This window comes from Vipera berus (assembly GCF_964194415.1).
Source record: "Vipera berus genome assembly, chromosome: W".
In the NCBI taxonomy this organism is placed as follows: Eukaryota; Metazoa; Chordata; class Lepidosauria; order Squamata; family Viperidae; genus Vipera; species Vipera berus.
In genome coordinates this window covers 51,532,575-51,546,306 of record NC_138210.1, presented here as the reverse complement: position 1 = coordinate 51,546,306, position 13,732 = coordinate 51,532,575, and the positions used below count along the sequence as shown (strand labels likewise).

The window sequence follows — 13,732 nt, the reverse complement described above, 5'->3', positions numbered from 1 at the left end:
TCAGATTTGAATATCTTGTAAATTGAAAGAAAAGGCAGAGCACTGAACTTAAAGCAAATAAAGAGGACAACGTACAAACAATAGGAGGAACGGGGGTGGGTGAAAGAGGATTGCTTTACACAGAAATCAAAAGGATGCATAGCATGGACCAATATGCATCTGAAGACAGCAACTTAATTAGCAGAACTGAGCCATATGGAAAATCAATGCAGATGCCTTTTTTTTATGGTGCAGAAATACTACAGTAATTGCTTCTGACATTTCTAAGTTAAGAGGAACAAGAGCCCATGTAGAAAATAAGAAAATAATAATAATAATAATATCGGGGACTTTTAAAATGAAGATTACTTCGTCCTTTCGACTGGTTTGTTCTTTTTGAAAGATTAAAAAAAATACGTTTTGCAGCCAGCAATGAGTTATATAAAAGTAGAAGCCTTTCACGACCACTCTTAGGTTACAAGGTGAGAAAGAAGAGCTGGGGGGGGTGTCGGGGGGGGGGAGAGAAAGACAGGAAGGACGGAGGGATCTGTTTTTGACTCCCCCCCCCCATCTGATGCTCGCTTGGGACACGTACCAATTCCAAGGGCTGCCGATCAAATGCCTCCTGCTCTTCTCGGCTCTCCAGCCCTTCTGCATGTGCCTGGAATTTCCCCACTCCCACCCCTGCGTGGCCTTCCATCTACAGTAAGTGCCTCTCCTAGAGCATAGCATAAATGGTGTCCCCCCACGACAAGTAGTTTTGAAACGTGCAAACGTCCTCGTGCAAAAGAGGGGTCTTTGGGTGCTGGGCCCCTCCGGTTGGTTTTTGGCAGGCAGGCGAAATAGAAGGGCGCAGTTCTGTGGGGATCACGGGGGGCCTCAAGGGCCAAAGGTGGAGGATTCTGGGAGCTCGTTGGTGAGGGTGTGCCAATGTTCCAGGCGGCAGTCGGAGGTCTGGAGGCACGAGAGCCAGTGTTGCCGGCACTCCCCACTGGCCCCTAATCCCAGGGTCACCCCACCTGCAACGAGACAAGAGGTTCTTGCAGTTTCCAAGCTGCTGGCTGCTGAGCTGACTTTTTCCTAGTCCTGTCATCGGGATACTGCAGCCCACCCCATGCAATAAGGTGTTTGCGTACAATGGAGGAGGCTATGAAGTTTGGAAATCTCACCCTCAAATTCTCTTTGAGAGATTCTGGATATTCTTTTATTATTATTATTTTGTGGAGTCTGCAAAATGCAATCTCTAGTTCATGGGTAGGCAACCTTGGCTCTTTTACGACTCGTGGACTTCAACTCCCAGAATTCCTGAGCCAGCACTGCTGGCTCAGGAATTCTGGGTGTTGAAGTCCACGAGTCGGAAAAGAGCCAAGGTTGCCTATCCCTGCTCTAGTTAACTACTGGCTCTCCTGCCCTCGGCAGGGAGGGAAACATCCTGTAGAAAAGAATATTTGTAGCTCGAGGTGGAGTTGTGGACTTCTTGGTGACCCGGGAGCTTGGTTATTTGCTTGCAGACGTGTCATTACCCAACTAAGTAAGATCATCAGATGATGTTTTACCCAACTAGATAACATCAGATGAAATCAGATGATGTTACCTAGTTGGGTCACGAAGTGTCTGCAAGGAAACAGCCAAGCTTAGAGAGCGTCAAAAATCTCCATTGCAAGACATCCTTTCTGTGACATTCTCCTGTCTTACTACCCATGTAACTGTTATAACTTCCCCTTCAACATCTGGAGAAGAATGCTGGGAACTTTCGGAATGTGCAAAAGATGCCTGGATATCGTTGTAGAGTCCAAGAAAGGAGAATATTTGTAGCTCAGGGTTGAAATGAGGGGCCCTTGGTACTCTCTGAACTTGGTTATTTTCTTGCAGACGTTCCACTACCCAAACTAGGTAACGTCACCAGTGCTACCCATCATCAACATCATCGGGCAACATTGCTGATATTAGCTACTTTGCGTAATGAAACTTCTGCAAGAAAACAACCAAGCTCAAGAGAGCACCAAGGACCCCTCATATCCTGGTAGAATTAAGCCCCAGGCTTTCAATCCAGATTAACACACCCAGCATCTCCTAGACCAGACATGTCAAACACAAGGCCCGGGGGCCAGATCCGGCCCGCGAAGTGGTTTCATGCGGCCCGTGAAGCCATCCTGGAAACAGTGAGGGAATGGCCCCCACTGCCTTGGCCCTGGCCCAGAGACCCTCCTTCTGCCAGAGACCCTCAGATCTGTCCCACTCCTGCCCGGGCCCCCATAAGCACCCTTGATGTGAACGATGTACAGCTGGCCACGCCCACCCAGTAGGCCGTATGCACTCTAGCCACGCCTGCCCAGTAGGCCACACCCACCCAGGCCACACCCACCCAGCCCCCTGAGGGCAACCGCAATGCTGATGTGGCCCTCAATGAAATTGAGTTTGACACCCCTGTCCTAGACCAAGGGTAGGCAACCTTGGCTCTTTTATGACTCACGGACTTCAATTCCCAGAATTCCTGAGTCAGCATAGTCCATGAGTCATAAAAGAGCCGAGGTTGCCTACCCCTGTCCTAGACTATACAACCCTTCCCTGAAACTAGGTGATCTTCTTCCGTCTTCTCACCAATGAAGTCATTTGATTTCCCAATATCGTAATCCCAAACGGTGATTTCCAAGGATTTATGACCAAGATCTGACTGTTCAATCTCATAGAAAAAATCCTGCAATGGGGCAGATAATGATTAAAAGTTAGGAATATACAGGGTCACCACCGCCCCCTCGCTCCTCCAATCAAGTAATGCCTTCCTTGGCTCTCCTTCATTTACCTCATTGTACTCTGGGTTTAGCGTTTTCTTTTTCACAGTTGTTTTATGTTTCGATTTTTTCTCTTCGTCTGGCTTCAGGTAGCTGCCGGAAAAGAGAAGAAGAGGGAACGGGAGAATGGGAGATTAAGCCTGTACATAAAGACAGTCGTCCTCCTTCTCAGGAAAACAACCAGCCTGTGCAAGCGCTAAAGCGCCACCATAAAAACTCAACAAGAAGTCATAAATCCAAAGCACCGAGAGAAAATGTGAAATGACTACAGCAAATGGGACATCTTCCGAACATTAATTCCAGGGTTGTTAAAGCGAGTCTCTAAAAGCTTTGCTAAATGGGAACATTACACATGGTCTCTTGATCGACTGGAGGCTAAAGAAAAGAGCCCCTCTTGAGCCTAAGGCGTTCACGTCCATAGTAGACACGGGAGGGACTAAATTGCATCTTTTCCTTCCCTCCCCAAACTCTTAGACTTCTCCCCGCTCCCCCAAGCATCCTTAAGTACGGTTGACCTTAACCAAGGATCAGAACCCCTCTCTTCCCTTGGTATGTGCGCATTTCTCACGTTTTTACATAAGGGTCCGAGTAGCCGCATACATCCATAGCAGCTAAGTGGGCGCAGCGGAGAATGGACACCAGTAATCCATGACGTTCGGAGATGTATGTGAGGGCGAGCAGGATGCGACCCCTTTCTTCCAGGGCCCAGCCAGCTGGGGGTTCCAACTATGCAGTGGGGGAAAGGAAAGGCTATTGAATGCTTTTGTGTCAAATGCCCCGCCCTCCGGCCTTCCCAAACAAAGTTTTGCAACTGGGTTCGTGCATCTTTTTTTTTTTGAACCATGCCTTGCTGAATAAGCCACATTGGCCTAGCTCTGCATAAAGTGCTAGGTCATGATCGATCCATGGTTTGTGAAGCACCACAACTTGAGTACACAAACCAAGTAAAGCATTGTATGGATTACTGCAGGGGTCCCGCAGACACCATGACCTCCAAGGCGAGCAGAATGGTAAAACATAAACTCTATCCATAATTACATGTAATTTGTTATGTTTCTGTTCATTTTTAAAAATAATAATTTTGGCGGTGTCTACTGCTCGAAACATTTGCTGACCCCGGGCTTAGCTGGTTGTGTGATCTAGACCTCAGTTAGGCCTTGGACATTCTGAGACCCAGGTGAAACGTTTAGAAGGCCTTGCATTCAGCCTTGGGCTTTTGAATTCCTTGAGCCCAGGGGCAGCCTTCCCCATCTTAGCATCTTCCAGCTGCTCTGAACCACATGCCAGGATGATGTATGGTTAAGGTCTTGGACTAAGAGCAGGGAGACCCAGATTCCACCACAGCTATAGAAGCTCAGTGGGTGACCCCAAAGGTACCCCAAAGGTTTATTGGAGGGGAGGAAGGAACTGGACAAGGGCATTCTGCGTTCACCCCTTGAACTCCTGAATGAAAATAGGTGGGAGGTACCTCTAAGGAATATTCCAGCCAGCAGAGTCAACAGTGATGCTAGCTGGGAACTGTAGTTTCCCCCCACAGCTGGAAGGCATCAGATTTGGAAAACTGGACCTGGGATGTTATCTCAACGGTGGGCTTTCTTTTGCCAATTCCTGCTACAAAGACAGTCTCTTCCTACCCTCTCGCTAGCCTATTGCCTTGTCAGGGACAGCCACCTCCAGCCCTCAACCTAACTTCACGTTGGAGGAGGGCCTGCTAGGGAAGGGGGTGGAGAGGGAAAATTGGGGGAGGGCCAGTTCACATCGGGTACTTGGGTTATTGGAGAGCCTAGGCCAGAGGTAGGCAACCTCGGTGCTCTTTTATGACTCGTGGACTTCAACTCCCAGAATTCCTGAGTCAGCTATGCTGACTCAGGAATTCTGGGAGTTGAAGTCCACGAGTCATAAAAGAGCCGAGGTTGCCTACCCTGGTAGGACAAGCTCAGGTGGCTTGCATGGATGAGCTGTTGCTTTGCAAGTTGGCAAGAGAAGGGGAAGGGGAAGAAACAGAGGGGGTGGCTCTGTTTGGGGTCTGGTCCAGCCCTGCTACTCAGCACGTAGGTCCCCGCAATGGGGCAACAGCCCTTGGCAGGGCGGAGGCGGTCCATCCCCGACCTAACCTTCTGCTGAGGAATTTCAGGTGCCGTCTTTGGGGCGGGAGTAGGATGGGAGAAAAACTCTCACCTCTCTCAGATAGCAGGAGATTCCACGCAGGGCGGCAGTCATGGAAGAAGGGGATGCCAGCTGTTGTGATAGGAGAGAATTTAGCGAACTTTTAAACAAGGGCCCCAGCAAAGTCAAGGAGTGTAAAGGCCCCACGGAGGAGTGAGGGAGAAGAGGAGAAATTGGTGAAGAAATCTAATATAGGCCCATTAGAACCAATGTATGTTTTGTACAAGGGCCTCTGGGTGGTGCTGGAAAAAATTAACCTTTATTAATTTGCCTCTAATCTGAATTCTACGAGTGGCACTGAGTCTATAATGCAGATTTCCCTGCTCTGATGTGGAATGATGTTTTGTGGGACAACACAACTGGCTATGATAGGGAACTGTACGTGTTCTTGGGTTACTTGCCAATTTTTCTTTAGCCATTGGCAAGGGCTGAGGAGATTTGTCCCCCAAAGAGAAAGATCCCGATTTATCATCTCTCTCACCCAACAGTTTTTGACTCTGAGGATCAGGCACAGCTCTTCATTTACAGAATAAATTGGCTCATAGATTGTTGTGTGTAAGCTTCTTCTTGTCTTTGCGTTGTTCTACTAGGAATATTCGGTCATTCCAAAGGAGAAAAAGGTAGAAATAGTTGTGAAATGCAGGTAAAAATAGGAGATTTGGGTTTTGGGTGGGTGGGTGGGTGGCCAGGGGCAGAGGGAAATCTCACAAAATTTTTAGAGAAAGGCAGGATTCTTTAAGAGGGAGGATAGCAGACATCCAAAGTCACCAGCATGAGATAGTGCAAACTAAGGTACCAACTCAGGTGTAACCTTTTTACCCAAAGATTGGACAGAAGGTCTGATGGCCTGAAGGATTGTAACTTTGGTTTAGGCTGTGGCAGAGCTCTCAAAGCTAAGGCCTCTGACTTTTGCCCTACTTCCCCTTAGCTTGCAAGCTAGCTGTGCTAAGCTGTTAGTATTTTTATCTTGACCCAGACATATGCATCCTGTTGTTCTCTTCTTGGGCTGACATTTATCACATGTATACTCCCTTTTGCTGACAACTCCTTTTCTTCTGTTCTAGGCATATTTCACTTCTCTATATGATGTTACTTACATTACCATATATTATTCCTACCTTTGTAACGCCTATAATATGACGTATGAATACCAGATGAATGTAACTGTATAAATGTATATTGATTTGAACCTTTTGGGGTCCAGACCCTTTCATGCCAAGTGCAGTCTGGACCTGCGCAAATAAACTTCCTACATTGAAGAGCTTGGCCTGGTCTCTTGCCAATATTTTTCTATTTCAAATGGCGACCGCGGCAGGACTAAAGGTCAAGGCAATATTTTGCTGAGGGCCGTTCAACCCCTCGGGCCCATTGGGCAGTCACTCCTGAACATTCTCCAGGCGCCACGGGGGATCCAGCCTCCGGGAGACAGCAGTGACAACTCTTTGGTACCGACGGTGCTCTGATCGAGTCCAAGAACCCTGCAGTGTAGGAACGGTGGTCTGAACAATTCCTGGCCAGGACGGGGAAGTGGACAACGCGTTTCAGGCGAGTATCTGTTAAACTCTGGTGTGCCTGTCTCATTTGAAGACAGAAGAGGGGGACTGATCACCCTCCTGGACTCAGGACAATGTCGTCCCTAAAGCAGTCCGTGTTAGGTTGTGTGGGAGGTTAAGCCATTGCAATTCCTATTGGTGACCGTTGGAACGTCCGGCACCGTAGGTCAGTGGCAGTGTATTAGTATGGGGGGGCATCAGAGTGTGCCCAACACACCGTTGGCATGCATGTTAAAAGGATTTGATGATTATTTTAGTGATCCTAAATATCCAAAGGGGAATAGGATTCAATTGAAATTTCTGTGTGAACAAGCATGGCCTCCACAAGGTTCTTTTAGACGTGAGACTGTGGATGCATTATGAGGAATCCTAGCTGGGGATTGTGGGTTCGAGTCCCATCTGGGTCCTAGCTGGGGATGATAAGAAATATGGTGACCAGTGCATTGTACATTGACCAGTGGGGGAATGCATTGGATGAGGGAAGTGATGATTTGTTACAGTGTCAGGCAGAAATGGTTCGTCTTTGTGTTGCCAGACCTATGGGAAAGAAGTTGAGGGTTGTGTCTAAACGGTTTAAGTATATAAACATATCTGAAACTAAAGTGTCAGATGCTAAGAAAGAAGTGTTATTTGAAGAAGAGGAAGTGATTCTCAGACCCCCTCCCTGTGTGCCTCAACCACCCCCTTTGCCTCCACCAGCAGCTGCGGCTGCAGCGTCTGGAGAGGCACAGCCTGTAGTGAGAAGAAAGTTTAAAGGAAAAGTGCCGATGGCTCCCAAGGATGAGGAGGAGAGCTCAGTAGCTGAAAGTGGTGAACCAAGTAAAGGTGAGGAGGATGAAAGGGAGGAAGAGTTAGTAGCTGGGGTAGATGTTTCGGTAGGAGTGACAACAAGGTCAGCCGCAGCTGAGGCAGTAGCTGCAAAGCGAGTTTTTGGCTCCCTTAAGACAAACTGACTGACTTAGGGAGCAGAAGATTGCTTGACAATGTGTGAATGTTGAATGAGAGGTGCATAGCACAAAGTTATGATGATATTAGAAAGAAGTTGCGGAGGTTGGAAGGTGCTTTGGGGAAGAATACCAGTGAATTATTGGAGGAAGCAAGAAAAGTGTAGGGACAAAGTCAAAAAGATAGAAAATGCCCGAGGCGAGAGATGCGAGGACAAGGCTGGAGGGGAAGACCTGGGTTAGGGTGAGGCAGGTCTGTTAGGATAATGCCTCCCAGGTTCCCCTACAGGGGACGAGGGGCAAGAGGAAATCAAGGGAATGAAGGGGGAAGAGACAGTGTGCGTGGCATTGAAGGAATTGGGTTGGCAGGAGAAAGTTGGACTGACTGACAGGGACCAGGCTTGGGGAAGACCCCCCCCCCCTGAGCTCTTGGTTATAATGGGTTTAGTTAGTTTTAGTTTAGTTTTTATTAAATTTTTATACCGCCCTTCTCCCGAAGGACTCAGGGTGGTGAACAGAGTGTTGGGGGTCATCAGACAACGTTTTTGGTAGACACAGGAGCTGGGCGATCTGTTGTAAATAGTCCAGTATCTGCGCATAAAATACAGGTCCAAGGGGTGTCAGGACAAGTATTGGGAAGACAGGTCCTGACACCAGTAACATGTCTGTTTAATGGGACTCAGATCCAACATGAGTTTCTCTATATTCCTGAATGCCCCTCCCCTATGTCCCTGTGTATCACCCTGTGCCTCAAGCCCCACCACCAGTGGTTCCAGTCCAGCAGCCAGTGGTGGGTCCAGTTCAACTCGCAGATGTTGATAATGACACTAATCAAGTTCCAGGGATAGGAGCCCAAGGAACTCACCGAGAAATCCTATTAAAAGCACTAGAGCATTTTGTTCGGAATATCGAAGTTTTTAAAAATTGGCTATGTCAAGTACTAACCATATAGGTTAATAAAAGAAATTTATGTGCCTGATGGATCCCAGACAATATATAGTCCATTTTTGTTAGAGGAGTGTGGAGGTAGTGTCTTGACTGTGTGTCTGTGTTGTGTCTAATAATGAAGTAAAAAGGCTTTATTATTATTATTATTATTATTAACAAGAAAGAAAAAACAACAACCAACAGACAAGGGAGCTCATTGGCTTCTGAACAGCTCCTTGTAATTATAGTATCAGTTATTGATTTGTCAGAAGAAAGTATGAAATGAAATATCTGTATGTGAAATTGTTTATGCAAGCAGTTTGAATGGGCTTGAATGTATGGATATGCTAATCCTCTGTGGGTGAGAGAGAGAGTTTCACCCCCACCACAGACTGTGAAGGAAGCAATAGACTGCAGAATTTCTTTTGTTTGTTTATTAAAAAGTAAAAAAAATATATAAGCATTTGCATGAAAAGTTTCATGAAAGATGTGTGAGAGGATTCATAGAAATATAGAAAAAGAGGAAACTATTTTGTTAGTGGTGAGATTTTTGTGTAATTCTTTTCCTGTCTCCTCACCCTTGCTAATTGTGTTGCTTTAAGAGCGAGAGAGACAGAAAGGAAAAGGGGGGGTCTAATCTTTTTAACTATTTTTTTCCGGTGTAGAATTTTGGTTTGAGGAAGCTGGGATGCATGTGAAGTTTAATGTTTTAACCTACTTGATGGAAATTTGTTTTTATCTGAATGGAATCTGATTAAATTGGAATTTGACTAAATTTATATTAAGAGCGAAGAGTTGGTATTAGACTTTGATACAAAACTATTTCAGTAACTCGGAGTATCTTATTAACCTTGTTTATTTTATTTATTTTTTTGGAGTTGCTTTTTGTTGTTGTCATTTTATTTTTTTATTGTTTTTATGCCTGTGTGTGGGACACACTGATAGAAAATAATATCTAGGGGAAGTGAAGAAATTGTACTTCAACCCTTGAGAAAAGTTTGGGGATTATATATGTGAGCTGTGCTGTTTGATTAAGAAAGGTTGTATTGAAAACTGTTAGCAAAGCAGCTTTAACAGAGTTTGGTGAGCGCTCCTTTGTTGGCTTTTCACTAGGTAATTTGTTTGTAAATGTAGTCAAAGAAATGGCTTGGAGGAGGTTTTGACCCAGGAGTGGGAAAGAGGCAGCCAGTAGTATTTTTGTCTAAAATTGGCATTTGGGGAAGTCTTGGTGGTTAGCATTTTTTATTAAGTGTGGGTTAAGCTGGTAGAGGACAGGAAAGCCTGGAGGAACGTTGTCCATAGGGTTGCGATGGGTCGGACACGACTTCGCAACTAACAACAACAACAATTTTGTATCAGAAAGGCGAAAAGAGGTAACCGCTTGTTCATAGCAAAGTGGTTGGGAAAACAGAAAGGACATAATGAAGGTGTGATAGTAGATGGGGAGGGAGAAAATGTGAGTGGAAGTTGGGAGAATTTCCCTCCCTTGGTCAGCATTAACCTGTGAATTTTATGCCGTTCAGCAAGTGCTGAAGTTGTTAATAAGGGAAAAGGAGAGTATGCTTATGGAGTCTTCAATACTTTTGGAGAAGTGAAATGTAGAGGACTGATTAATAACTAAGGGGAACAGTTGGCTCGTGTTAAAAAGAGAGAAGTTGGGCCAGAGTGACAGAAGGGCAATGAAGGAATGGGTAATAGAAGGAAGGTTGCTTTTACGTTGGTTTGCACAGACTTGTGAATTACATGCATTACTGATATTAATGGGGTCAGCACAAATGTGTGCACTGTATGCCTTAAAACATGTCTTAGAATGTTGAAGGAACAAGAATGTACAATAAGAAATATGGGAGGAGAGACAAATAGGCAGTAGCAGAAAGTGTGCAGTGAATGTTGCCAGATGGGAGGCAGAAGTTGAATACAGCAATGTAACTCATGGTAATTAGGGAAGCAATGAGAAGAAGTGGAGGAAATTTGAAGTTTCAGGAATATGGGCAGAAAATAACCCTCCCGGATTTGCAACTCATCACCTTCTGATAATAATGGAGGTGACGCCTTTAGTGATGCCAATTCATATTTGTCAGCACCCATGCTCTAATGAAGCCACCACTGCGATATATGAAAGCATTCAAAAATGTCTTAAAGCAGGGATTTTGGTGCCTGTTCATTTTGGCTTGATTCCGCCGACTGCTAGGTGATTCTCAGTAATAGACTTAAAGGATGTCTTTTTCATGATCCCAATCCACAAGGTTAGTCAGATCTTGAATGCTATGTGCCATGTCAGCAGGGGGATATTATTTTGCAGTATGTGGACGATGTGTTAGCTACTGGAAATAGTAAAGATGCCTGTTGGAGTAATACTAGGTGTCTCTTGAACTTGCTATTAAGATGTGGATACAGAGTATCCAGGAAAAAGGCTCAATTGGTGCAACCGGGGGTGAGGTGTTTGGGATATGACATTCAGACGGGGCGCCGGTCTTTAGGTCCTGAGAGAATGCAAGCAGTTCTTATGTTGGCAGAGCCTCGCGCAAAACGACAACTAAGGGGTTTTCTGGGGATGGCAGGCTTCTGCAGGATTTGGATCCCGAATTTTGCTTTCATGGCTGCCCCTTTATGTGCAGCCACTAAAGGTGCTAATGCTGAACCATTGGAATGGGGAAAGGAACAAAAGAATGCTTTTGTTAATATTAAATTAGCATTGACTCAGGCCCCCGCATTGGCATTACCAAACTTGCAGAAACCTTTCAATTTATATGTAGATACTAGCAGAAACATAGCTCTTGGGGTCTTAACTCAGCGTTTGGGGAGTTGGCAACAACCTGTGGTGTATTTATCTAATCTAGTCATTGTTAGATACTAAGGGACATCTCTGGATCAGTGGACAGAGATTAGCGAAGTATCAGGCTATTTTAATTGAAAATCCTCAGATCAGGTTGATTATATTGCATAGGTTTAATCCTGCTACCTTGCTGCCCACAGAGACTGAGGTTGAGCATAATTGCTTGGAAGTGTTGGAAAGTGTGTATTCTAGTAGACCAGACTTGACTGATGTACCTTTGCCTGATGCCATCTCAAATGGGTGGATGCTTTACCTTTGGCTTTATTTGCAATTCGCAGTTCACCCTGTGATCAGTATAAACTATCACCATTTGAGCTAATGTTTGCCCGTCCGCCTGATCTACTAAGAAGAAACCTGATGGGGTGGCCTGATTTGGGACATAAGGGGGGTGTGGACCTTGGAGATGGTACAAGACCTAAATAAAGCAGGTTGAAAAGCTTTGCAATTATGTGACTAAGCAAACCCCTCCTAAATTAGAAACATAGTTAACGTTTCCTTTTCAACCTGGAGACAAAGTCTGGGTGAAACATTGGAAGCGGGAACAATTAGAAGGCAGATGGAAAGGACTGTATGTTGTTATTATGTTTTCTCCTCTTGCTGTAAAGATTGCAGAATCTAAATCTTGGATCCACTGGACAAGGGTCAAAGCAGCAGATGAACCTGAATGGGTGATGTTTAAAGATCCAGTGGCTCCTACAAAGTTAATGTTTAAATGAAAATTATATAGGATTTGTTAGTGAAATTGGACTTATTTAAGAAACTTTAGTATATTCACTAAAAGGCTACTCTGCTAGAACCTTACCGGCAATAGGTTCTTCTACGCACAGTAGTGAAGAACCCTTGCTAAGTCACTCTGGAAGCTGACTTTCTACGCACGGGGGAAAAATGGAGAAAAGTTTATTTCTGCTATGGGTGTATTGTGTTGTACCACATGTAACAATGTTTGTATTTACAATTATTGACTTTGGAGTAAGCGAAAGGAAACACTTCAGATTGTTCAATTATTTCTTGTAGGCATTGGAAATTGTAATGGAAATCATCCACTTAGTTTTTATCCTGAATATTGGAATTACAGTTTACCACATCCCTGTCAGTATCCACAGGCATTTGATAGAATTGCTAGGGATGCTTGTCAAGCCAGGCAACCAGCCACTTTTGAAGCTTGTAAGTATGTGGGTTATGTGTACAGAAAGGGAATGTGTGCAAAAGCCCCATATAATGGAACACCCCCTCCTCTAATTTTGGAGTGTAGTATCCCAGTATTTTCAGGATATGAATGCATAAAAATGATCCCTCAGTGAGGCCTAGAACTTGTGTTTTGTATCTATCGGAGGATGGTTACAGAACACCAATAATTAGGCTGCAGGCTGTTGTGGATTTGGCAGGGCAATGCCTGGATAATGTCTTAAACTTGTTAGCTGAAACTACTGATAAAATCTGGACAGCTGTTTATCAAAACTGATTGGCTTTGGATTACCTATTAGCAAAAGAAGGTGGAGTGTGTGGAAAATTCAATCTTTCAAATTATTGTCTTCAAATTGATAAAACTGGGCAAATAATCAAACAATTAACCTCTGAAATGAGGCAACTAACACACAATGCAGATCAAACCTGGAAGGGTTTTAATTTCCAGAAGATTTTCAGTGGATGGTTTCCCAAACTTCCAGGGTTACAAGCAATTGTGGCTTGCATAGGACTGATAGCTGCAGGATGTGTGTTGATTCCTTGTATTTTGCCTATCTTTATTAAAGCTATTTCTAATAGGTTGTCCTTAGTAGCAGAACGAAGGGCCATTGCACAGGTAATGGTGATGTGGGACTTTCGCAAGGAACAGCTTGACAAACAGGGTGGCGAATATGTGGCCCTCCTGGTAGATTCAGAAGGGCCACAAAGGGGGGAATATGAGATAGTGCAAACTAAGGTACCAACTCAGGTGTAACCTTTTTACCCAAAGATTGGACAGAAGGTCTGATGGCCTGAAGGATTGTAACTTTGGTTTAGGCTGTGGCAGAGCTCTCAAAGCTAAGGCCTCTGACTTTTGCCCTACTTCCCCTTAGCTTGCAAGCTAGCTGTGCTAAGCTGTTAGTATTTTTATCTTGACCCAGACATATGCATCCTGTTGTTCTCTTCTTGGGCTGACATTTATCACATGTATACTCCCTTTTGCTGACAACTCCTTTTCTTCTGTTCTAGGCATATTTCACTTCTCTATATGATGTTACTTACCGGTACATTACCATATATTATTCCTACCTTTGTAACGCCTATAATATGACGTATGAATACCAGATGAATGTAACTGTATAAATGTATGTTGATTTGAACCTTTCGGGGTCCAGACCCTTTCATGCCAAGTGCAGTCTGGACCTGCGCAAATAAACTTCCTACATTGAAGAGCTTGGCCTGGTCTCTTGCCAATATTTTTCTATTTCAAGCAAAGAAGTAACTAAAGATGTCTCTGAATGTCTAAGAAGTCTTACTATGAATCAAATGCCGATAATCACCGAGTCATCGCGCGTTATACAACCTTCTTTG

General features: G+C 44.7%; 1 protein-coding gene and 2 long non-coding RNA genes across 4 annotated transcripts in view; 2 read left to right on the top strand and 1 right to left on the bottom strand.

Annotated features, from left to right (window-relative positions):
• Positions 1–858: 858 nt before the first annotated feature.
• Positions 859–13,732, bottom strand: part of LOC308676701 (double C2-like domain-containing protein alpha) — a gene marked incomplete at its 3' end in the record, with an annotated part of 30,691 nt that continues 17,817 nt past the window's right edge. Inside the window, exons 6-10 of the mRNA XM_081342694.1 lie at positions 4,950–5,009; positions 3,340–3,497; positions 2,783–2,864; positions 2,581–2,677; positions 859–998 (exon numbers count right to left, since the gene is read on the bottom strand). Coding sequence (XP_081198820.1) covers positions 859–998; positions 2,581–2,677; positions 2,783–2,864; positions 3,340–3,497; positions 4,950–5,009 — 537 coding nt within the window. The remainder of the gene's footprint in view (positions 999–2,580; positions 2,678–2,782; positions 2,865–3,339; positions 3,498–4,949; positions 5,010–13,732) is intronic.
• Positions 7,264–13,732, top strand: part of LOC308676703 — a 70,695-nt gene continuing 64,226 nt past the window's right edge. For both annotated transcript variants that reach the window (XR_014028348.1, XR_014028349.1), the window contains exon 1: positions 7,264–7,315. This is a non-coding gene — a long non-coding RNA (uncharacterized lncRNA). The remainder of the gene's footprint in view (positions 7,316–13,732) is intronic.
• On the top strand, positions 8,842–13,596 carry LOC308676704. Its single transcript, XR_014028350.1, has 2 exons — positions 8,842–9,734; positions 12,212–13,596. It is a non-coding gene; the product is annotated as an uncharacterized lncRNA (long non-coding RNA).